This window comes from Leptonychotes weddellii, chromosome 3 (assembly GCF_054177405.1).
Source record: "Leptonychotes weddellii isolate Sample4059 chromosome 3, ASM5417740v2, whole genome shotgun sequence".
NCBI classification, from domain to species: Eukaryota; Metazoa; Chordata; class Mammalia; order Carnivora; family Phocidae; genus Leptonychotes; species Leptonychotes weddellii.
This window is the reverse complement of record NC_138371.1, coordinates 49734148-49758263: the sequence shown is the minus strand read 5'-3', so window position 1 is coordinate 49758263 and position 24116 is coordinate 49734148. Positions and strand designations below refer to the sequence as shown.

The following is a 24116-nucleotide window of genomic DNA, read 5'->3' as shown; positions in this document are numbered from 1 at the left end:
CCTGTCTCCTGGGCGCCCGGCCCCGCCCCTGCTTTCCAGACTCCGCCCCTTTCCCAGTCCCGGCTCCTCTGGCTCCCGCCGGTTCCCAGCTTTAGCCCGGCGGATTCCCAGCGCTTACCCCCCACCACGGCCTTGGCGTGGCCGCAAGTTCTGTGTCCTTAAAAGGAGGCGGTTTCCGGCCCGGAGAGGCGGCTTGTTGGGAGGCAAACCTCACAGTGTGTGAGGCCTGAGGCTCAGCTTCTTTTTCGGTGGTGGAGCTGAGGGAGGTTAGGGATCGGGGCTGCGTCACTTTAAGAAAAAGATTTCAGGATTCTAAATGCAAAATTGCTACGGAACGTCCCTGGACCTGGCCCCGAAGCTTGGGACTCGCTGTATATCCGCCTTGGGGGGCTGCAGTGAGCTCTCCCGGTCTGCACCCGGCTTTGAGGAGCTCGCAGGGATGTCCGGGGACACCCCCCCACCTCTGCCGCCGGGTGGTTTCCATTGTCTCTAGGCTTTGGTCGCGAGACGAACGCTGGGCCGGCGGATCTGAGCAGGGCCTGTTAGGTGTAACGAAGGCTTTTCTGTGGGATCCAATTAAATGCTGTTTCTGTACACCTGCCTTGTTAGTCGTAATTGCGTTTGTCTGGGATGCACCACCTTAGGTGGGGATCAGACAGCGACGGTAGATGTGTCGCCTAGGGGTTTGTTAGCCCCTTACAGAAATGACTCCCTGTGCTTTCTCTGTGTTGTGGAAGATTGCACAGTGCTGTTCACACAAAGGGACGTTATTAAAAACTTTTTTTGGTTTTTGGGGTTTTCTTGATTACACGAGAGCCTTGGATACTGGCAAGCAAATGAAAACAGCTGAATCCTGAATCTAATCAAATTGATTTATATTATTTGAGGCTTCAATTAGCCTATTCTGTCTTCCTCCTACCACCCCCTCTGTATATGTATGTATCGCGATTACTACCTACTATTATGTTTTAATGAGTATCTTACTGTAAGTTCACATAGCCACTTTTTCAAAACATATTAACATCCACATAACTATGGCAGTACAATATTTCAGCACTCAAATTTGTTTCTAAAATTTATTTTTTGCCCCGATATCTTAAAAACAAGCCCAAACGTGATATAGCTCTCTTTAAAGGTTGAGTAACTGAGGTAATAATGATGAAACAAAATAAATGCACTATTTCAAAGAGTTGTCTATGTGCCAGCTACAGAGTAAGAAACCCCTAAATCATAGTTTATATTTATATATGTGAGTATTAGTTATTTCTGCATTTATTATATATGTAATATGGCTTTCATTTGTTATTTCATAAAAATCTGCGTGCAACTGCTTCTCTATATTCTGTGAATTTATATTTTATATTAATCACTTGGTTTTGTAGCATACAAGGAAAATGAATGAACTGTATACTCTAAGGATTCAAAATAGCACTTCACTGTTGTCACAATTGGCATGGTGAAGTTGTGAAGGAATTCCCTTTGGACTAGGTCCACTGTAGATGGGAGCCAGGGCTAATGTTAGTGCCTAAACTGCATTGTTCCCATAGGTCTATAGGTTTCCTCAAAACTGACAAACTACTATCAACAGTAACCCTCATCAAGGACATTGGTAGTATTTTAAGCTCAGTAGTTTTCTGCATATGTTTTAGTGCTTATAGACTGCAATTCCAAATTGACTTGCTCTCAGGGTATCATTTAACACCGTTGATCTATAATTTATTACTTGAGCACACCAGGAGAGACAGTGTTGTGAATTGTACACTGGTAAGCTACTTGGTGAAACCAGGCGTTGTATTTTTAATATGTTCAATTATATTTAAAATCAAGTAAGTCTTAGGTTTGTGCCTGGTTTTCTTTGAAAGTATGGATTGTTATCTGAGGGTTGCAATTGATGACGTCTTGATACCATATTAATATGTTTGCGGCTGCTACCAAGAGCTTTGTCAAGCAAGTTGGAGATGGAGGGAGATTAGTCCCTGTTCCAAGCCTCAGTGAGGCTGACAAATACCAACCTCTAAGTCTGGTGGTAAAAAAGAAGCGATGCTTTCTCTTTCCTAGATATAAATTTACCTCAACACCTTTTACACTGAAAGATATTCTTCTAGGAGACAGAGAAATTTCAGCCGGTAAGTTTAAATATCTGTTTGGGAGTGACGACTCATTCAGCTATATTACTGACAATCTAAACATCGGTTGTATATACTAATATTTGTAATATTTGCACATTTATAAAAGCAACTTTTCTTATGATAATAGTATTAATGTTAAGATTAATAATATCTAAATTTATGTAGTATCAAATCTCTTATTGGTTGAATAATTTTCCAACCTATTTTGTGAAATTTATTGTATAATTTTATGTCAAATACTTCATCGACTGTTTTAACTGAATCAACTTAGAATATGACAAAATAATATATTTCATCATCTATAAAGTGGGGTATTACTTAGTCTTACCTACTTTACAGGGTCAAATGAGATGAAAGTAATTTACATTTATTTCTTATGATTCAGTTATTGTAGTTGGTAAACTGAAATGTATTTTACAGGCTAGATTAGAAAATGAATTGACATTTTGACAAATTATTTGTTGTAAACACTGATTTTCTTTCAACCACTCAGTGGATCTTACAGCTTACAGAGTTCTTTTGGTGGAACAAAGAACTTGAGTTCTCTTTTAAGTACTCTATCTTTTGGTTGTTGTTAAATTAATTGAGTTGCTATTTTATTTTTTTAATTAAAAAAATTTTTTTTCGTTAATAATATTTTAATAGTATTATATGGTGACAGATGGTAGCTACATTTGTGGTAAGTATGGCATAACGCATAAATTTGTTGAATCACTATGCTGTATACCTGAAACTCATGTAACATTGTGTGTTAACTACACTCAAATAAAAAAATTAATTTTTTTAAAAAAAGTTCATTTTCTAGCAGGAGTGATATTTTACATGTTTTAAGATGTTTACATGTTTTGGGGCGCCTGGGTGGCTTAGTTGGTTAAGCGTTGCCTTCGGCTCAGGTCATGATCCCAGGGTCCCTGGATCGAGCCCCATGTCAGGCTTCCTGCTCAACGGGGAGCCTGCTTCACCTTCTCCCTCTGCTGCCTCCCCTGCTTTTGCATGCACTTTCTCTCTCTCTGTCAAATAAATAAATAAAATCTTCAAAAAAAATGTTTACATGTTTTAACAATAAAGTCATAATTTATGTAAATATATTTATTGTTTTTTAATTTAAATGAGTTGCTATTTTAAATCTTGGCTTGAGATGTCACCTTTCTCAACATTTATGTAAGGGAGTCTTAAATACTAAATTAATGCATTACTATATATAATCTATGTTAGATGAAATCAAGACATTTAAAAATATTGATTTCCTTTCCATAAAGGTATTTCATCTTATCAGTTACTGAATTATGAAGATGAATCAGATGTTTCCCTCTATGGAAGACGAGGCAACCATATTGTGAATGATGTTGGGATTAACGTCACTGGATCAGATTCTGTTGCAGTTAAAGCTTCATTTGGTGTGGTGACCAAACATGAAGTGGAAGTATCAACGTTACTCAAGGAAATTACTACACGGTCAGTAGAATAATATTTAATATGCTTCAGTGTTTTCATTAAATATTTTAATTGTATAAACTTTGTTATAAAGAATGCTGAAAGCATTCAGGATAATTTGTTTTATTTGTTGGAAAAACTACAAATTAGCAATACATCCAGACTTTAGATATGGGTAGATATCCAGAATCACTTGGTGTAAACAGAATTTTTCATTTTTCCACAAAATTGCTTTGGTCCTGTACCCATTTGCTAAATTATTAGATTAAAAGAATACACTGGGGTGCCTGGGTGGCTCAGTCGGTTAAGCAGCCGACTCTTGATTTCAGCTCAGGTCATGATCTCAGGGTCCTGGAATTGAGCCCTGTGTCTGGCTCTGTGCTTGGTAGGGAGTCTGCTTGAGGATTCTCTCTCTCCCTCTCCCTCTGCCCCTCCCTCTGCTTGCACGCTCTCTCTAATAAAAATAAATAAGTCCTTAAAAAAAAAAAAAAAAAGGAATACACTAATCTGCTTGCAACAAATATACTAAGGGAATCTCTTCCGACAGACTCCTATAATAAGCATGTTTTAAGAAAAGTGAAAGGAGAGGCAGATTACTAGTAGCTATTGAGCATATTTTCTGATTTGTATTAGACCTGCCTTGATTTACTTTTAGTTAAGGTGGACCATGAATGAGTAACACATGACAGCAAGAAATGTACTCGATTGGGGCACCTGGGTGACTCAGTCGTTAAGCGTCTGCCTTCGGCTCAGGTCATGATCCCAGGGTCCTGGGTCGAGCCCTCCATCGGTCTCCCTGCTCAGCGGGAGGCCTGCTTCTCCCTCTCCCTCTCCCCCCGCTTATGTTCCCTCTCTCGCTGTGTCTCTCTCTGTCGTAAATAAATAAAATCTTAAAAAAAAAAAAAAAAGAAATGTACTCGATTATATGTAATTAGATGTGACAGATTCTTGTGACTATCTCTATTCTTTATTCTAGAAAAATTAATTTTGACCACAGCTTGATACGTCAGACAAGGAGCAGCAGAAAGGCAGTATTGTGTGTGGTCATGGAAAGCATTCGAACTACACGACAGTGCTCACTGTCTGTGCATGCTGGAATTCGCGGGGAAGCCATGCGGGTAAACCACACTCATTAGGTTTCTCTCTTTTTTTTTTTCCCCAAGATTTTATTTATTTGACATTGAGAGACACAGCAAGAGAGAGAACACAAGCAGGGGGAGTGGGAGAGGGAGAAGCAGGCTTCCCCCTGAGCAGAGAGCCCGATGTGGGGCTCGATACCAGGACCCTGGGCTCATGACCTGAGCCGAAGGCAGTCGCTCAACCAACTGAGCCACCCAGGCGCCCCTCATTAGGTTTCTCTTGCTAAAAATGTGCAATGGGAATTTTTTTAAAAAGTACTCAATTTCTAAAGAGATGTATGTATTTTGTCAAATGTTGAGATTAAAGAGCTACAAGTGTATATAGGATTTTGCACAGTGATAGTTTTGTTTTAGAATTTTTAAAAAATCCAAGAAAACTTCGATTCTAAATGTGTATTATAATACAAACAAAACATTAATCCTTATGAAATAATGTATACTGGAGTCCCTCCTATGATTATTTAAATGATGTTTTAAGAATAAAAGTTGAGGAGTGCCTGGGTGTCTTAGTCGTTAAGCGTCTGCCTTAGGCTCTGGTCATGATCCCAGGGTCCTGGGATTGAGCCAGGCATGGGGCTCCCTGCCCTGAGGGAAGCCTGCTTCTCCCTCTCCCACTCCCCCTGCTTGTGTTCCCTCTCTCGCGGTCTCTCTCTCTCTGTCAAATAAATAAATAAAATCTTTAAAAAAAAAAAAGAATAGGGTGCCTGGGTGGCTCAGTTGGTTAAGCGACTGCCTTGGGCTCAGGTCATGATCCTGGAGTCCGGGGATCGAGTCCCGCATCGGGCTCCCTGCTCAGCAGGGAGTCTGCTTCTCCCTCTGACCCTCCTCCCTCTCATGCTCTCTGTCTCTCATTCTCTCTCTCTAAAATAAATAAATAAAATCTTTAAAAAAAAAAAAAAAATAAAAGTTGAATGCTTATGTTGAATTCTTGACTTTCTTTTTAAGTGATGTATTTTATACTTGAATTTTTAGAAGTTGATTTTATATTATTTTAATTCTTCTAAAATTAAACAAACATGCTTCATTCAATGTTAAATACCTTAAAAAACACTCTTGGAAGTTATTTGTGTTTAGTTCTCAGCTTAGCATTATTTGTCTTTGTCATTCATATAATAATGACACATAATAATGACTCGATTGGTCTTATTAAAATCAGTTGTTAGAGTTCAATGAAAAACTTCAGGAATCTTTGCAAATAAAAGTTCTGTTCAGTGGTTACATTTAGCTGTCCAGTGAGTTGTGTAACACTGGACCATTCTGGGGGCACAAACTGAAACACTTATTTAATTGTTGGAGATTTTTTTGGTAAAGAAGTTGATGATTGCTTTGGAAAGCTGCTGAAAACTCCAGGGGCTTTAGAACAATTGACAGAGTAGGCTGAAAACAACTGTAGCACTTAAATAGTTGGTTTGTGGTTGAAAGAAAAGGTGTCTATGTCAACATTACTGTTGCGGTTGCACTAATCATTGGCCCTAGTACCAATGTTAGTGAGAAGGTGGTGGTGCGTGGTAGTCCCTAGATCGTGAGACCCCACTGGACCATTTGGACTTGGTTAAATTCAATGGGGTAATTGGTTTTTGTCTTAATAGTAAGATTGTATGAGATGTTTTGTTTCTCTAAAAAGCTATCCTTATGTGTTATCCTCCTTAATAATGTTATTTACTTATTTACTATAGTTTCATTTTACGGATGAACAGAATCCCAAGGGAAGGGACAAAGCTATTGTTTTTCCAGCACACACAACCATAGCTTTCAGCGTTTTTGAACTCTTCATTTACTTGGATGGTGCCTTTGGTAAGTGAATGATTTGCATGCAACACTGAAATGATTATACTTTTAAGAAGAATTTAATGAGAAACAAGCACATACATACTCTCTCTGTGTAATTGTGGAAGAATGATATTCACAGCACTGTCAATCTTATGCCTTCCCAGTAGCTGGGAAGGACCCTCTGGTCCTATTTACCCACTACCTCTTTTCTGCTTCTTGGTGAGAGCTGCAGACTCCCTACCACCCCACTTAGGATTATAGATAAGAGCTTAAGTGCAATCCACTGACAAAGTATTCCTTGACTTACATGGGGAGATAATAGATGATCTTCTAATAGGTCGTTTTTGATGATGGCAAATAGAGGAGTGGGTAGATATTTAAGATGCCTGTCGGTGTCAGGGCGTCCAAGCTAAGATAGCCAAAGACAAATTCTTTTCAGTTTTACCCCTCATAGACCCAGCTTCCCCCCCAACTCTCCCTAAAAAATAACTTTGACAATATAAACACTTACCGTAAAATTGTCTTTATATACCTTACAGAATACCTGTATACCTTATATAATACCTCAGTGCAGCTCACTTTAGACTTCGACATTTCACAGGTCTTTAAGATTAGGAGGCCAGCCACCTCAAAGGACTAGGCAAGGGAGACCCCTAGCCATGGTAATTTATAAACATTTTTAGACCTGTTTTTGTTTCTGTAGTTCTATGGGAGGAGAGAATAGGGAGTCCAGAAACATGACAAAACATGCTAATTACAGTCTATTTGGGACACTTCAGATGTAGGTTTTTACAATTATATTGATTGTTAGGAGGAGTATAAACTGATAGAACTGATATAGCTATCAAAATTTAAAATGTGCATATGCTTTGGGGAATTTATCCTACAGATATACTTACACATATGGGAAGTGATATGGGTATAAGGATATTTAGCTAGTGATAATGAAAGACTGGAAATAACCTTAAGATCTATTATCAGTAACTAGTTCAATAATGGTACATTCATAACTATGGAATACTGTGAAGCCATTAAGAAGAATGAGATATAGAGCCTGACATGGAATAACGTCTAGGGGACATTTTAAAGAAATGTGCATAGTATATAACTATTTGAGCCTAAATAATTTTATGTGTATACATACATACATATATATATTCTTTTATGCTTGTAAAATATATGGAGTATTTCTGGAAGTATACTTAAGAAACTTAACAGTGGTCACTTCTGGGGTGGAAAACTGAGGCTGGGGTCCAGGGTAGACTGGAGACTTGTTACTGTATCCCCCTTTTGTAGTCTGGATTTTGTACCATGTGAATATTAGCTTTTCCAAAAACATATAAAATTTAACTTAAAAAATACAGTGAATGGCATGTACCAGGATTCATCAGCCACAACTAAAACTCGCAATTAAATGAGTTGTTCAAGTTATAACATCTAAAATTTTTTTTTATAGACCTTTGTGTCACTTCAGTGTCAAAAGGAGGATTTGAGAGGGAAGAAACCCCAACATTCGCGCTGCTCTACAGACTGAGGAATATTCTATTTGAGAGAAGTATGTCTGTTGAAGAGTATTCCAAATGTTTCTTTTCTTCTCGGGTTAATACTCAAATTTATCCAATCAGTACTCCTTGTCTGTTAAGGAGGAATTTAAATTTAAAAGCCAAATCATTTCATGACTGATGGTTTAGATTCATGTACGTATAAAGGCGGGTTGGTTTTATATTTCTTATGCGACTTCTAACACATTTCTCTGTTTTTGTGCTTTCAGATAGAAGAGTGATGGATGCCATTTCTCGTTCACAGCTGTACTTAGATGATCTTTTTTCTGACTACTATGACAAACCTCTCAGCATGACTGATATTTCTCTCAAAGAAGGGACTCATATCCGAGTTAACTTGCTTAATCACAACATTCCAAAAGGACCTTGCATACTCTGTGGAATGGGGAACTTTAAAAGGGAGACGGTTTATGGGTGCTTTCAGTGCTCTGTCGATGGGCATAAGTATGTGAGACTTCATGCGGTTCCTTGTTTTGATGTTTGGCACAAGAGGATGAAATAAAATGGAAAGTGAATGTAGTGTTTTAGGTGCAACTGTGCCACACACCTTTCCAAAATCATCTAGGTATGCTTTGATGAATTGTGGCAAATTAAAGAGGGAGAAGAAAGAGAAATTTACCTGTCTGGGCATCATTTTCTTCATTTATAAACATGGAGATGATAATAGAGTCTGCCCTATAAATTATCATAAAGATTAATATTACTTATGTGAAAAAAGGTTTAAATGCAAAATTCAAAATATAGATGTTCCTTCATGAAATCTTCCAGTTACTTTAGAACTATATTTGGGATTCGGCTATTGTTTTAGATAACTTTACATAGTGATTTTTCTAAATATCAATTTTATCTTTAATTGAATTTTAATATTTAAGAAAGACAGGAGGTTAAAAGTGGTGACTTTATGGTGCTTTAATCATTGCCCTAGGTCTGGTAAAATGAGAAAAATGTGTTAATAATTTAATATAATCCTAAATGTTTAATTGTGGTATCAGATGAAAAGCACACTGAGCTCAGTGTGGGGTTTTATGGACACAGTTCACAGGGTGACTGATAGCAGTATGCCATTGTGTGATGTACACATGCTCACTAGTTTTGTCTTTATAAAAACTCATTACTGTCATCTTAAAGTTAAGGCAGCTAGGACACCTTTATTCTTTCTCCTTTGAATATGTTTAAAATATTTAACATATTCAGTTCTGAGAGATCTTTTTCAGCTACTCTATAAGACATCTGAAATTTTTCATACACAAACAGCCTAAATTATTAATTTATTACATGCCCTTATTAAAATAATTGCAGAAGTAATGAAAATTCTAGAACTCAGAATGTAGTGACAGCAATCACTACTAGGTATATGCCTATGAAAGCATAAAGCAATCGTGTAACTACAAAATACCTGATTAGTTACGTAGAATGATTAAAATTTTATTTATTTAAATGTGATCAGAGTTTTAGAATCAATCTCCATTTTACATCATCTATAATTTTTAAAAACATAAGTTTAAAAGCACTTGGAAAACAATGGGACAGAAAGGATAGAATTATGAACAGAATGTATTATGGAATAATTTCCATGTATATCTTCTTCCACTGTATTTGTGTTTTGAGAAGAATATATGAGTCAAATGCAAATATGAGTATACTGATTGCAAAATGCTCTAGTGACTTTTTTTTATATAGAAAACGGGGGCAGTTTCCAAACCAAAACATAATATGGAGTCACCAACTTCGTTCATTTCAACAGAGCAGGTTTTCCTGAGGGAAGTCAAGGAACGAGAATTGGCAATTGAGCAAGTGAGGAGTTACAAAATTAGGTACAGGCATGATGAAGCACTCTTGGGAGGAAAGGAAAGATAGCAAAGGTTTTGGTTTTATGAAGTGTCAAACTCTGTGCTATGCATATGTGATATCTGTTAATCTGGTGTTTTTTGCGTTACCCCTGAACGTTTAGATAATAGAATTTCTGGCAGTATATCTAAAGAGGTTAAAAGAAGAACACTGAACAATAGTTTGGAAAGAGCAAGTTTCAGAAAATGGAAAAAGCTTTGGTTTGAACTCACTTGTTTGGAGCAGAGCTATTTAATCTTGACCATACCTTTCTACATATGCAGTGGGCAAAACCTTACGTGGTCCAATAAATAACGTGCACTTTCTTTGACACCAGGGTGATCTTCTACAGCACCTCTTACCTCCTATTCCCAACAAGTTGGATGTCATGGTTTGACCATGACACAAAACTGTTATTGCAGTGTATATCCCCGTTTGTATCCTCATTTGATATCCTCACGTGTAAAATAAATTCTACGCATTTTCAAAAATTTGATGGGGTAGCAGTTTGTAATGCTCATTCATGATCAAGAACAAGAATATCATAAAATGAAGTGACATAGGATAGAGGTACATAGAGAAAGGGAACTGGAAACTAAGAAATACCATGGCATTAACTTAAAACGATCAAGACAAAAAGTTAGGGATGGTAGATCTAAAGGCCTACAAGAAGGAAGAGGAGGTAGCACATTTATAATGATCTCTAAAGGAGTACAGACTCAGAGCAGTATGATTTCATTATGTCTGCTATGTAAGAGGCACAAAGTCTTTGGTCTGATCAATTACCTTTAAACATTCTCCATTGAAGGGGCACGTGGGTGGCTCAGTTGTTAAGTGTCTGCCTTCGGCTCAGGTCATGATCCCAGGGTCCTAGGATCGAGGCCTGCTTCTCCCTCTCCCTCTGCCCCTCCCCCAGCTTGTGCTCGCTTCCTCTCTCTCAAATAAATAAAATCTTAAAAAAAAAATAAACATTCTCCATTGGAATAATGACCAAAGGCCAGAGCTTGCACCAGAAAGTACAGAGACTGTGTTAAGGCTCTCTATGGGACAGAGCTATACAACTAGTATTTTCCTATATGCATACAAAAGGAAAATTTGTTTAGTCCTCTGATTTTTATATCCCTCTCTTTGTAATGCTATGAAATGTATAAACAAATGAAATGTTCATTCCTGGGTCCTAATGAATATTTTCAATATATGGGGCATTTCTACAATCAAACGTTAAAAATTGGATATTTAAATATTTATACATGTTGTTAAGGTTAGAGCTGGGAAGAACTTGTAAATTTTGACATAGGTGTCCTCCTATCTCCTGAAGGGGGAGAACTGACCACTGGGACATGGAGGTCTATTTCATGGTGCTGCAATTCGTGTTCACAGAATAAAGCAGTAGGAAACACAATTATACCTTTCCTGAACGTTAAATTTGCAAAATAATGCACATTTATTATGTCAAAATTACATGTATTGAGGGGATCAAAATATGTTCTCATGGGAAGAAAACAGAAAATACAAGTTCTAGAAAAGTGACTTTGTTTTATATATAAAGTACAGTAAGTAAAGACAATTTAGAAATAAAAATATACTATAGTTCATCATGTTGATATACATTGTATTCCTTGGAAGAAATGAAGCCATCACCATCATGGTCATTCTTCTTAAAAATATCTTCTAAAACTGCATTCTGATATGACTTGTCACGTGGCTTGTCATCTTTTTCAAATTCCCTTTTCAGGTAGTGATTTATCTAGAGGGCCAAAATAATGTCTTTAACAAAAAAGTACCACAGTAAATTTTCAGTAACTTTAAGGAAATGTTTACATAAGAAAACTCAACTCTAAGGCTACTTACAATAAGTGATATAAAATTTTTAAAAACTGGGGGCGCCTGGGTGGCTCAGTCGTTAAGCGTCTGCCTTCGGCTCAGGTCATGATCCCAGGGTCCTGGGATCAAGCCCCGCATTGGGCTCCCTGCTCCGCGGGAAGCCTGCTTCTCCCTCTCCCACTCCCCCTGCTTGTGTTCCCTCTCTCGCTGTGTCTCTCTCTGTCAAATAAATAAATACAATCTTTAAAAAAAAAAAAAAAAAAATTTTTAAAAACTGTTTAAGGTTTTATTCCTTTAACCTTTGAAGCAATTTTTCTGAAAAGAAACATCTTCAAATTAGCTTCGCCTGAGGTTATAGATGGTTAGGGGTACATACTCAAAGATTAACATCTGAATTGAGTTTTGTTGAAACTGTTTTCCAATAATCTATACTGTCCACATTATGAAAGGAAAATCATTCTTAAAGATTTCTAATAGTGAATAAAACCCAAATTGGCAATCTCTAAAATTAATGCATATATTGTATTATCAATAAAATTCAACCATAGGTTTTGAAATAAAATTTAATTTTCCTAATTTTTCTATGCTTCTATAACTCTCCTTCAAATCTACATAACTATGGCAATCTCTATAATAATAAGAACAAATAAAGAACAGGTATTAAGTATTCTTTCTCTGTATAATATGACATTTCTACTAGCCACATGGGACTACTAAACATTTGACACATGGCTAGATCAAACAGAGATATGCTACTCTAAGGGTTAAACACACAACAAATTTTAAAGACAATAAAAAATAATTGATAATTTTTACATTGATTTCATGTTGAAAGGGAAATATTTTAGATATATTTAGTTAGACAAAACAGTATTAAAATTCATTTCACCTGTTTCTTTTTGCTTTTTTAAGATGTGGCTACTAAAATTTTTAAATTATATATGTGACTCAATTCTATTTCCAATGGAAAGTAACTAATATATATAATAACTAAAGAAAGCAATATGCAATAATCTGGAAATGCTGTTCAGCAAGTCTGGGTATTTTAAAGGCAAGAGTATTTTTGAAAGCTGAAGTTGAACTCTTGACAGGTTTTTAGCAGTATGTATCCCAACTCAGTCCATCATGAGTAGACTTTATTTTAGAATGATCAGTGGATCTTAATGAAGGATAGATCAACTGTTCTCAAGTGAGACTTCAGTCCTATTGAGGGAGATACATTTTTTCTTCCAGTTGAGCCTTAGCAATCCTATGTAGGTGAAAAGAATTTTAAAGAACCTCAAATATTCCTCAGTTTCTAAGTAAATAGATTTTCATAACCAATATTACTGGCTCTCAGGATGTACTTTTCTAGTACACTGTAGTAGAGAGGTACAAAAAGGCAGCGGGTAAGAACATAACCTTAATTTTGCTGGCAATGAGTTCCACACTATTTCTACTTCATAATTTAAGAAAAATACTGTGTTCCTCTTCTCTCTCACCTTATACTAAAGAAATAATTGACTCAATCTTTCTGATGATGAAGGGAGGTAGTTTTTATTTATTTATTTATTTATTAAAAGATTTTATTTATTTGACAGAGAGAGAGACAGCGAGAGCAGGAACACAAGCAGGGGGAGTGGGAGAGGGAGAAGCAGGCTCCCCGCCGAGCAGGGAGCCCGATGTGGGACTCGATCCCAGGACCCGGCGATCATGACCTGAGCCGAAGGCAGACGCTTAACGACTGAGCCACCCAGGCGCCCGAAGGGAGGTAGTTTTAGTTCATGTTTCAAATCTAGGCTTTGTCATGTACTTGCTGTGTGATCTTGGACAAATAATTTAACCTCTCTGGACCTCAATTTTGTCATCTGTAAAAGGAGGGAAACAGTATCTCTTTGGTAGTATTGATGTGAGGATTAGAGTAATGTTTATAGATGTCAGTGAAAGACAGTTATTATCATTCACGCATGTGAAAGTCACGCTTACCATCTAGTGATAATGCAGCTGATACCCGAAAGACATCTGGACAGACTGTTGCTAAGCAGGTCACTGTTTTGGACTTTCTCTACCTTTATTTTCCAGAAAGAACTAAAGATCCCACAAGACCTACTGAAGAGTCTTCATACTGCAGAATGTGCCTCTTTGTGTTCATTTGGTAACGAATGGTCTATGTGCCCTGGCTGAGCTCTCGGGTGCTGTGTGAATTCATCTGCTGCTGTTTACTCTAAGACTCATGAGGAGTCAACGCAAAGTATGTACTGGCATGGATTTGCCACGCCTCTGATTGTCCTTCTTCTTAAGGAACAGGGGATCTTTTCATTCACATATCCCTCTTCCACGGCTGAGCAACAAAGGAGCTTCAGGGGAAAGTCCTTACTAATATCCTGGAGGAGGAAGTAGAATCAGGGTCGGGGAAGGACTGGAGAGGGAGAGGAAAAAGAAACAGAGAAAGGGGGCTTACTTGTCTCTTGAAATCAATGACTCAGGTACCTTCTGTTCCTTAGGTGGTAGAGTCATGCATGTTAAACTGTCTCCAAATAAGAGGGGAGACAACTGGGTTATTCAATTTAAGCAAAAAGGGTATAGTCAGTGGGACTAAGTAAGGCACCAGCCTTCAACAGTACAAACATTAGCCCTGAAACATCTATGCTGGAAACTCCCCCGAAAGAGGCAGGGTAGGCCATGGTTAAGAGCAAAGTAGCAGGGGTGCCTGGCTAGTGCAGTTGGTTAAGCAGCCAACTCTTGGTTTTAGCTCAGGTCTGATCTCAGGGTTGTGAGATCGAGCCCTGTGTCAGGCTCCTTGCTCGGCACAGAGTCTGCTTGAGTTCCTCTCTCCCTCTGCCCCTCCTCTCTCTAAAATAAATAAATAAATCTTAAAAAAGAAAAGAAAAGAAAGAAAGAGCAAAATAGCAGAGCCAGACTGCTGGGTTGCAGTCTGATTTTGCCACTTAGAGTGGTGTGACCTTACGCCAGTTACTTAGTCTGGGCATCATTTCCCCCTTCTATAACATAGAGATAATGACAAGTGTCTATCTCATAAACTGTCATAAAGATTAAGTGAGTTCACATACTAATGTGCTTATAGTAGTACTTGGTACTGAGAAAGTACAAAAGAAGATGACTATTATTGTTCTGACATCTTTATTAATCCCTCAATTCATATATAAGAAAAACTGGAGAGACGCCTGGGTGGCTCAGTCGGTTAAGCATCTGACTTGGGCTCAGGTTATGATCCCAGGGTCCTGGGATTGAGTCCCACATCAGGCTCCCTGCTCAGCGGGGAGTCTGCTTCTTCCTCTGCCTGCCGCTCCCCCCGCTTGTGCTCGCTCTCTCTGACAAATAAGTGAATACAGTCTTTTTTTTTTTTTTTTTTAAGATTGTATTTATTTATTTGACAGAGAGAGACACCGCGAGAGAGGGAACACAAGCAGGGGGAGTGGGAGAGGGAGAAGCATGCTTTCCGACAAGCAGAGAGCCTGATGTGGGGCTTGATCCCAGGATTCCAGATCATGACCTGAGCTAAAGGCAGATGCTTAATGACTGAGCCACCCAGGTGCCCCTAAATGAATACAATCTTTAAAAAAAAAAAAAAAAAAAGACTAACTGGAACACAGAAGCTAGTTCGTGAACTCCTGGCTCCTGCTTACAACTTTCTAGTGCACACAATTCAAATTCTTGCTAGCTCTTTTCCTAATCTCATGTAATCCCCACAACCCTGTGAGGTAGAAATTATTTGCACTGTTACAAATTCCTATGGTGCTGCTTGAAAAAGCTCTCTTCTTGTAGCCTAAGGTGGAAATGCCCTGTAGAGATTAGCTTGGTATTTAATTTAATTTAATTAATTTATTTATTTGACAGAGAGAGACACAGTGAGAGAGGGAACACAAGCAGAGGGAATGGGAGAAGGAGAAGCAGACTCCCCGCTGAGCAGGGAGCCCGATGTGGGGCTCGATCCCAGGACCCTGGGATCATGGCCTGAGCTGAAGGCAGACGCTTAACGACTGAGCCACCCAGGCGCCCCTAGCTTGGTATTTTAATGACCCTCTGGCAGGGAGAAAGGCAACTGAACAGGATGACTCATTACAAGTTTTATATTGAAAAAGCACATTTTCTTCTTGGAGCTTAGATTTTTTAGTAACCAGCTCTATAAAAGCAAAGTAATCAGCCCATGCTCAGCAGAACTAAAAAATAACAGATGTAACAGAGATGTATTTAAATTGTGATAAAAAAATAGACTGTACACATGGAATTTGTTTGAATTACCTCTGTTTTAGAGAGTTGCCTGTCATTGTCCGTGTCTATCTGTTTAAATGTTTCAATGCTTCGTGGTCCTTTGGTCACAGCATAAAGTTCAATCTCAAAAATCAATGTTGCATCAGGTGGAATCTTGCCTTCTGCTAAAGGTATAATTTTTAACAGTTTAACTTACATGAAGTTAATGTTCAAATATTTATTCATGAGTAGCCATTACAGCATTATGATTATATTATTTCATATTTATAAAAACTGCTTACCAAACACTTTTAAGAAATTTTTTTCCATGTTTTTAAACCAAATCAGTTTTTTTGTTTTTTGTTTTTTTTTTTAAAATTTTATTTATTTATTTGAGACAGAGAGAATGAGAGACAGAGAGCATGAGAGGGAGGAGGGTCAGAGGGAGAAGCAGACTCCCTGCCGAGCAGGGAGCCCGATGTGGGACTCGATCCCGGGACTCCAGGATCATGACCTGAGCCGAAGGCAGTCGCTTAACCGACTGAGCCACCCAGGCGCCCCTAAACCAAATCAGTTTTAAGGACCTCGTGGGTCATTTCCTGATTGAATTAAAATAAATACAACTCATGAAATTTTTATTAATATGCCCCATTATTATACAGAAGAGAGCTAGTGCAGAGAAGAAATGCAGGGGCAGAAAAATTTCAAAGTGTAAATCAGTAATCTTTTAAAAAATGATATTGTAGGGGCGCCTAGGTGGCTCAGTTGGTTAAGCAACTGCCTTCGGCTCGGGTCGTGATCCCGGAGTCCTGGGATCGAGTCCCACATCGGGCTCCCGGCTCAGCAGGGAGCCTGCTTCTCCCTCTGACCTTCTCCCCTCTCATGCTGTTTCTCTCTCTCTCTCTCTCTCAAATAAATAAAATCTTTAAAAAAAAAATGATATTGTATAGTTATTTGGAAGCATGAATAAAACATATGTTTCAATGTATTTCAAATCCTTTGTAGACGTTAAAAAATAAGTGCAATGACAGAATAACAGTAACAATTTTATAAAATCTCTAATCACAATAAAAAGTTTTATTAAGTTGAACAGTCCTCTTGAATAAAGTTAACCTATTCACTCATCTGTGACATCATGTCACAGATGATCTTAGCAAGCTCTGGGCTATTGCAGATGACCATTTCATAAAAATAACCTGTAGAAATGATGTGCTAAGAGGCAGGGGTTAGTTTGTGTCTATAAAAGCAAAGATACTGCCCAGAGTCTCCCAGAGTCTCGTCCATTACAGGCACTCAAATATTTGTTGAACGAATGCCCCTATGGCTTATTTTTAAAATGGCTGTTTGTTCTCTAAAGGAAATAGTAATTTCTTTAATGAAAGTCGAGAATTCTTGCTAAAGTATTTATATAACCCAAAGAGAAAAGAGCTTGAAAGTTATAGCCAAAAGGAGAACTGGATCAGTCATCTCCAAAGCCAGGACATAGAAAAATCTACTCATGCATCCTATGACTAATGAAGTTCCAAGCTATGTAACCACCTATTACCTGACTTTAGAATAAAAAAAGGTAGAGATGAACTCAATGATCATTTTTACAAAATCCATTCTTATTCTGTCCAGTTACAATCTCCTTACAACAGGGAAATAACTAATGATAATAAAGACAACCTCAAAACACAAATTCAAATTTCTTAAGAAAAAATATTACACGTACATATGAAGTTTCTGAATAATTGCACTGTAAATACAGAAAATACTGCCAATTAGGTTTTGTCTTACAAAGAAATTAGAGCATAAAAAGGAGAAAAAGGTGAATTTGCTATAGAATTACTTGTATTTAGAGAAGCAGATCAAAGACGTAGGAGTTAATGTAAAGAATCTATACATACCACTGTACTGTTAATTAAAGCACTAAAAGTCACATGCATTTCAGGACATGCAGGATGCTCTGTCATATGAAGAAAGGGTACTGCACAGAGGAAAGCCTTCTTCAAGTACTGCCTAAAATAAAGTTAGAGCTCATGTTAGGTCTCAATAACAACTTATTTAAAAAAGCTTATTTGACAAGAAGTGGTTTGTTAAGCATTATGTATGGTCTCCACTGCAATTTTTACATAACTTAATCCTACCTATTGTAATGCTCCACCGCAATTTTTACGTAATCTAATCCTACCTATTGTAATGCAGGTAAACCAGCAATTGAGTATGTTCCAAAGAACATACTTTTGTTGGGCCACAGTTTCCTTACGTGTAAAACAAAAGTGCTGGTGGTGTTACTAATGAGATTCATCATTTTTATGTTTATTGGGGACACCTCAAACTGAATACAAACTAACTTCTTCAAAGTTAAACTTGTACCTCTCTGCAGCAACGGTCTGGTTTATTAATAGCTTAGGCAGCCTGGGTAGTCATTCATAGCTAAGCATAAACTAGTTTACAAAAAGGATAACTAAGTGGTCATTTGCTATAGGGAAAGGGGGCCCGATAGAATGGATGAGCACATATTGATGAGAGATGTGGTTAAAATGAGATTAAAAAGTCTAAAAGGCAAACTTTGCCTGTATCATCTTGCCTGGAATTGGCCTCAACTTATGACAATATTTTTGGGCAAGTACTGCATTCAATTTAATTTATCTTCAATTTTTTTTCTCTCCCTCTCCCAGATTCCTCTACAACTAAAAATAGGATGTACAAATTATGGTTCCATGGAAGCTATTTGATGGGACCAAATGACTGGCCAAAAGCATTGAGAACGAAGCTGTAGTTACCTGGAACTGTCTCCTTAGGAGTTTTCAGTCTGATTGGGTCTGCCTTGTGCCACTAACCTCCCTGCAATCCAGTTTGGGGCAGGGATCCCCTGCTCTTGCTGGAAAGAACAGGTGAGGGGATTGCTACTATTAATGAATTAACAAAACAGCCTCAAAAAGAGTGTGTCATTCAACGAAATATTTGGGAGTAATGACAGTATCTCATCGTAGAAAACTAATCTTTAATGACTTCAATTATATACTAAATATTTCAAATAGGTGGAGTTAGCAAGGATTCTAAATATTATGAGGAGGGAATGATTCTTTATAGTCTTCACACAGCAACAGCGAGCAAAGACCTAATTGAGAATGCAAAGTAAAAACCATCCCTCTGCCAGGCTGACCATTTCCCCCCTTTTAAAAACTTTCCCTCTTTATTCAGCTCCATTTTTAATTTTGGCAATTTAAAAAATTTTTAATTTTGGAAAAATTGATACATGCACATGGCAAAAAATTTAAACAGTACAAAATATTGGAGAGTAAGAAGAAATCTCCTTACTCTTGACCCGCAGGTTTCCTTCTCAGGAACACTTAATGTCATCAGGTGACTGTATATCCTTTCACATATAATCTGTGTAGATTCATGATGCATATGTGAAATTCTCCCCCTCACGTGTAAGATCTTTGAGGATAGGAAATGGTTTCTTCTTTGTACATTGGCTTATGCTCAAGGCCTGGAACAGGGCCTGGCATTGATGCGTAATAAATACTCCTTGCATGAATACATTCTATCCCACTTTATTTTATTTTTATTTTTTTAAAGATTTAATTTATTTATTTGAGAGAGAGAGAATGAGCATGGGTGGGGGAGGTGAGGAGGGGCAGAGGGAGAGGGAGAAGCAGACTCCCCGCTGAGCATGGAGCCCAATGCGGGTTTGATCCCAGTACCCTGGGATCATGACCTGAGCAGAAGGCAGACACTTAACCGACTGAGCCACCGAGGTGCCCCATCCCACTTTATTTTTAACAAATTAATACATATGGTTCTATAGCATTCTTTTTATTGGCTGCACCATAATCCATTGTATAGCTATACCATATTTAACTAATTCCCTATTGATGGATACTCAGGTAGTTTCCAGTTTTTTGCCACCAAATAAAAGTCCGTAATGAATGTTCTTTTATATATACCTGAATGTACATTCCTGTAACTAGAACTACTGGGTCAGAGGATATGTGCTTTTAAATCTTTTTTTTTTTTTAAAGATTTTATTTATTTGACAGAGAGCGTCATAGCGAGAGAGGGATCACAAGCAGGGGGAGTGGGAGAGGGAGAAGCAGGCTTCCTGCTGAGCAGGGAGCCCGATGTGGGGCTTGATCCCAGGACCCTGGGATCATGACTTGAGCTGAAGGCAGACGCTTAACGACTGAGCCACCCAGGCACCCCTGTGCTTTTAAATCTTGATAGAAATGGTTAGAAAGGTCGAGTGACTTACATTCCCAGCAATAATGCATGAGAATGCTGGTTTTCTATACCTGTGCTAACTTTTATGCCTTTGACAATCTGATGAGTGAAAATGGTGTCTCATTTTGTTTTGATTTCCCTTTATTTAATTATTAATGAAACTAAGTATTCCCATAGATTTAAAGGTCATTTGTATTTTTTTTTGTTAGTGGGCTGCTTGCCTATTTCTAGGGCTAGGTCATTTTTATTATTGGTTAGTGAGTCTTCACAGTAGTTGCAAAAATTTTCCCCATTTATCTGCTTTACCTAGGTTCTCAGATCTTACAATAGGATTTTAAAAATAGGTAAGATATTGAAAGCAGCAGTTCATTTCTTCCATATTTCAAGGCTGCTCCTGAATTTGGGGATTAGTGACTGAGAGCTTTTTATTTTTATTTTTTTTAAAGATTTTATTTATTTATTTGAGAGAACGGGAATGAGAGAGAGAGAGAGAGAGCACATGAGAGGGGGGAGGGTCAGAGGGAGAAGCAGACTCCCCATTGAGCAGGGAGCCTGATGCGGGACTCCATCCCGGGGACTCCAGGATCATGACCTGAGCCGAAGGAAGTCGCTTAACCAACTGAGCCACCCAGGCGCCCTGACAGCTTTTTATATTCAGATGCTCTTTTTACTACGTTCCAGTGCTGTCCTTTTACTCTAAGATCATATGTTTCAGTTTCCCGAGTTTCATGAATTTGACTTTTGTACTGCTTACCTCAGGTATATACTATAGACATTTATGTAATAATAAAATAACATTGTACTAAAACAAATAAAAATGACTAAGGTAGAGCTTATAGAATATACAGGATCTTTATGAGTACTGCCACTATATGAGGGAAAGAAATCTGGTCAGAGAGCTATCTTCCAACGATGTCTTATTTTCTTTATATGTAGAAAGTGGGGACCATGCTGGACTGGACTAGATACAGCTAGTTTACTGGGCCCTATGATTCTGTAACTATTTCCTCTGTGGTTTTTTATTTTATTTGGTTGTTTTTAGTGATTCAAAAATTTTTAATTGTGGGAAATACATGTAACATAAAATTTACCACTGTAACCATTCTAACTGTATAGTTCAATATATTCACATTGCTGTGCAACCAATCTCCAGAACTATTTCATCTTGGAGAGCTGAAACTCTATACCCATTAAACTACTTCTCCTATTCCACCCTCTCCCCAGCACTTTGGCAACCACTCTTCTTTGAATTTGACTATTCCCCATACCTCACACAAGTGAAATCATACAGTGTTTTTTTGTGATTGGGCACTTAGTCAATGTACTCAAGGTTCATCTATGTTGTAGCATGTAGAATAATTTCCTTCCTTTTTAAGGCTGAATAATATTCTATTTTATGTGTATATGTGTTGTTTATCCACTTATCTGTCAATGGACACTGGGTTATTTCCTTTTCTTGGCTATTCATGAATGGTCCTGCTATTAACATGAGTATACAAATATTTGAGACCCTGCTTTCAATTCTTTTGGATATATACCCAAAGCTATGATTTATTTTTAAATATAACTTAGAGATACAATATTAAAACACCTTACCATAGCCTTCCTTTCCATATGCAAATGAAGGGGGTATAATCACTTTCCGCTTCTCTCCAGGGCACATATCCATCATCGCAATGTCTAGGCCTTTTATGACTTGCCCAACACCAAGAACAAACCATTTGGGGTGGCCTTCATTTTGTGTCCGGCTATAATAAAAAACAACACTTAGGTAAGCTGATTTTAAGAAAAATGAAATCGAACTTTAAAATAAACCTGGACAGGACACCTGGGTGGCTCAGTCAGTTAAGCGTCTGCCTTCTGCTCAGGTCATGATTCCAGGGTCCTGGGATTAAGCCTTGCATCGGGCTCCTTGCTCAGCGGGGAGCCTGCTTCTCCCTCTGCCTGCAGCTCCCCCTGCTTGTGCTCTCTATCTCTCTCTATGACAAGTAAATAAATAAATAATCTTAAAAAAATACATCTGGACATGAGGTTATAATTTAAAATTGAAGTCTTCTCTCTTGTCCCCTATTAGTATTCATTCTGAACCCCTTAGCGGGATGTTTGGCTCAAACTTCTTTCATAATAGCCAGAAAGAAGTATGATTTGCCCAAAGCTAGTCATTAGGAGTCATGTCATTATCTTTTTTATTGCCATCTTGCAAAAACTATTCAATAGTTACCTTTTTAATGGGTCTCCAGCCTCAAACTAGCTGCATGGCTTGTCCAAATAACTCATTTAATCTTTCTGAGTTTTTTCTAAAAAATGATAGTGCAGGTTTAGCCTCAAAAAGTCATTTGAACAATTAAAATTTGTATCTTTTCTTATTAAATTTATTTATTTTCTTCCAAATCGAAAGAACTAACTTTCCCCAATCCTATCTTTATAGGGTAATAGCACCAATGAAGAAAAGCCATTCTTCCTCTGAGTAATAAACTTTCAATTAAATCAGAGCAGGCAGTGGTGAGGTGAGGGGGTAGATGAGAAAACACAGGGCCCAGAAGACACCAGTGAAAGTTACTGTTGTGGTGGTTTTTGGATACGGTTGGAAGGTGGCCCTCAGTCTGTAAATATCATGCTTCTGAAGGCCAGATAAAATCTCTTAAACTACCCTACCTAATCCTCTGTAAAGAGACTCCAACAAATGGCCAAAAAAAATGCTGAGAACATCCTTACAGACAGTACCATGACTTACCCTTCTATGGATCCCAAGGGTGGTGGCGGTGGTCGGGGTGCGTGTGTATGTAGTGTATTTCCGACAATCTCTTCGGCCAACATTTTTAATAATTTAAAAAGTAATAGTTCAATAGGGAACTACTGCGTATCAGTAGGAATGCCCCTCCCCACCCCCCCAGGAATAAAAGGTTCAACTCTTACTGTTAAATAACAAGAACAAACCAATTAACCAACCACTAGCTTCTGGTTGGTAGAGGGAGCCTAGATTTCATGCATCAACCGGACACCGGGGCAATTCACAGCATTTCCTACCTGCAGTAGAATTTCGAACCGTCTTTAGCCAAGAAGCCGTCGTAATGGGCATTTAGCAGGTCTCCCTTCTTGCTTGTCTTAGAACAGTTTTCTGGACGGTGCAAAACTTCTATTTTCACTTCCTCTGTGCTCTCCTCTTCCTTTTGTCCCTGAGCAGTAAAAATGCCCCATACATAAAAGAAAACGATTAATCTTAAGAGAAACTGCATGATTCCTGAAGTTGGCCTCAGATGACACGGCGTTCCTTCACGCGTGTCAGTTGTGCCCAGACGCTGCGAAAGCAGCTGAGTTCCGACGCGTGGCGGGCATTGTTCCACGTCACAAAGGGCCGGGGGCGGGCCGACCTATGGCCCCGCCCCCTTCCGGCTGCGCGCTCGGCCACAGAATTTTCGTCTGTCCGCCCGGGTTCTGTCCCTCTGGTACCCGGCGCTTTGGATGGCTGTCATCAGTCGTTAAGGCAGTACGGAACACTTGCACCGCTTCTCGTTAAATCCGCATATTTTACAGAAGGTTTCCTCAGGGTTCGCTGGTAATGATCGCGTTTCCTAAAATGAAACCGGCAGAAGAATTAAACGGCCTGGAGGTGGGATGTTGTAGTCAGAGAATACGGCTGTCATTTCTGGGCGTAAAAGGTTTCTCCTCAGACCCCTAGGGCACTGTGGCGGGCATCGGGGGAAGCATTCTGCTTCTGGGGTGTCCTTGAAAGCACCTTCTCGGGGTGGAGGCATGCATTAAGAGGTTCCAGGCTAAGCCACGCACAATCTGACGGCCACCTGGTCGCGAGTAAACGGAGGTGTTGCCGCTCCTCGCCCCTTTAAAGGCGTTTCCCACCAGCCAACTCCAGCGATTTGGGACCTGCTGCTGGTTTGTGTTTCTATCCCCCAACCCCTCGGGGCCGCCCTCGATTTGAGGGCCCATGGGAGTTGGGGGAAAACTTGACGGTGTTCCTTCTCTTACCAGCTCTGCGAGATTGGTAACCATCCACTGTGCGCAGATGAGAA

At 38.6% G+C, this 24116-nt stretch overlaps 2 protein-coding genes across 8 annotated transcripts; one reads left to right on the top strand and one right to left on the bottom strand.

Moving 5' to 3' along the window:
* The first annotated feature begins 1229 nt into the window (after positions 1 to 1229).
* On the top strand, positions 1230 to 8657 carry PJVK (pejvakin). The gene is made up of 6 exons (XM_006733236.3): positions 1230 to 2126; positions 3389 to 3584; positions 4540 to 4681; positions 6379 to 6496; positions 7929 to 8027; positions 8244 to 8657. Exons 1-6 carry the CDS (start codon positions 1916 to 1918, stop codon positions 8534 to 8536), a joined length of 1059 nt encoding a protein of 352 aa, XP_006733299.1. The 5' UTR covers positions 1230 to 1915; the 3' UTR covers positions 8537 to 8657.
* A 2624-nt stretch (positions 8658 to 11281) lies between these two features.
* Positions 11282 to 23647, bottom strand: FKBP7 (FKBP prolyl isomerase 7). Of its 7 annotated transcripts, none has more exons than XM_006733235.3 (4): positions 23116 to 23646; positions 21685 to 21836; positions 15928 to 16058; positions 11282 to 11608 (listed from the first exon to the last, which is right to left on the bottom strand). In XM_006733235.3, the coding sequence occupies exons 1-4, from the start codon at positions 23322 to 23324 to the stop codon at positions 11447 to 11449; spliced, it is 654 nt and encodes a 217-aa protein (XP_006733298.1). In that variant the 5' UTR covers positions 23325 to 23646; the 3' UTR covers positions 11282 to 11446. The 7 variants fall into 7 exon arrangements, 5 of the variants coding, with proteins under 5 accessions (XP_006733298.1, XP_006733297.1, XP_081670219.1 ...); XM_006733234.3 differs by having other exon boundaries at positions 15928 to 16061; positions 23116 to 23642; XM_081814092.1 differs by having other exon boundaries at positions 11450 to 11628; positions 15928 to 16061; positions 23116 to 23642.
* Between the last annotated feature and the right edge of the window lie 469 nt (positions 23648 to 24116).

Bases quoted from the DNA above. Each gene is read 5' to 3' on its own strand.
- PJVK (XM_006733236.3), top strand. From the start codon at position 1,916: ATGTTTGCGGCTGCTACCAAGAGCTTTGTCAAGCAAGTTGGAGATGGA. The intron at 2,127-3,388 runs GTAAGTTTAAAT...CTTTCCATAAAG, and splicing joins AGACAGAGAAATTTCAGCCG to GTATTTCATCTTATCAGTTA. The intron at 8,028-8,243 runs GTATGTCTGTTG...TTGTGCTTTCAG, and splicing joins GAATATTCTATTTGAGAGAA to ATAGAAGAGTGATGGATGCC.
- FKBP7 (XM_006733234.3), bottom strand. From the start codon at position 23,324: ATGCAGTTTCTCTTAAGATTAATCGTTTTCTTTTATGTATGGGGCATT. The intron at 16,062-21,684 runs GTAAGGTGTTTT...TTATACCTTTAG, and splicing joins ATATGGAAAGGAAGGCTATG to CAGAAGGCAAGATTCCACCT. The intron at 11,609-15,927 runs GTAATTCAAACA...TTGGCCCTCTAG, and splicing joins GGCAACTCTCTAAAACAGAG to ATAAATCACTACCTGAAAAG.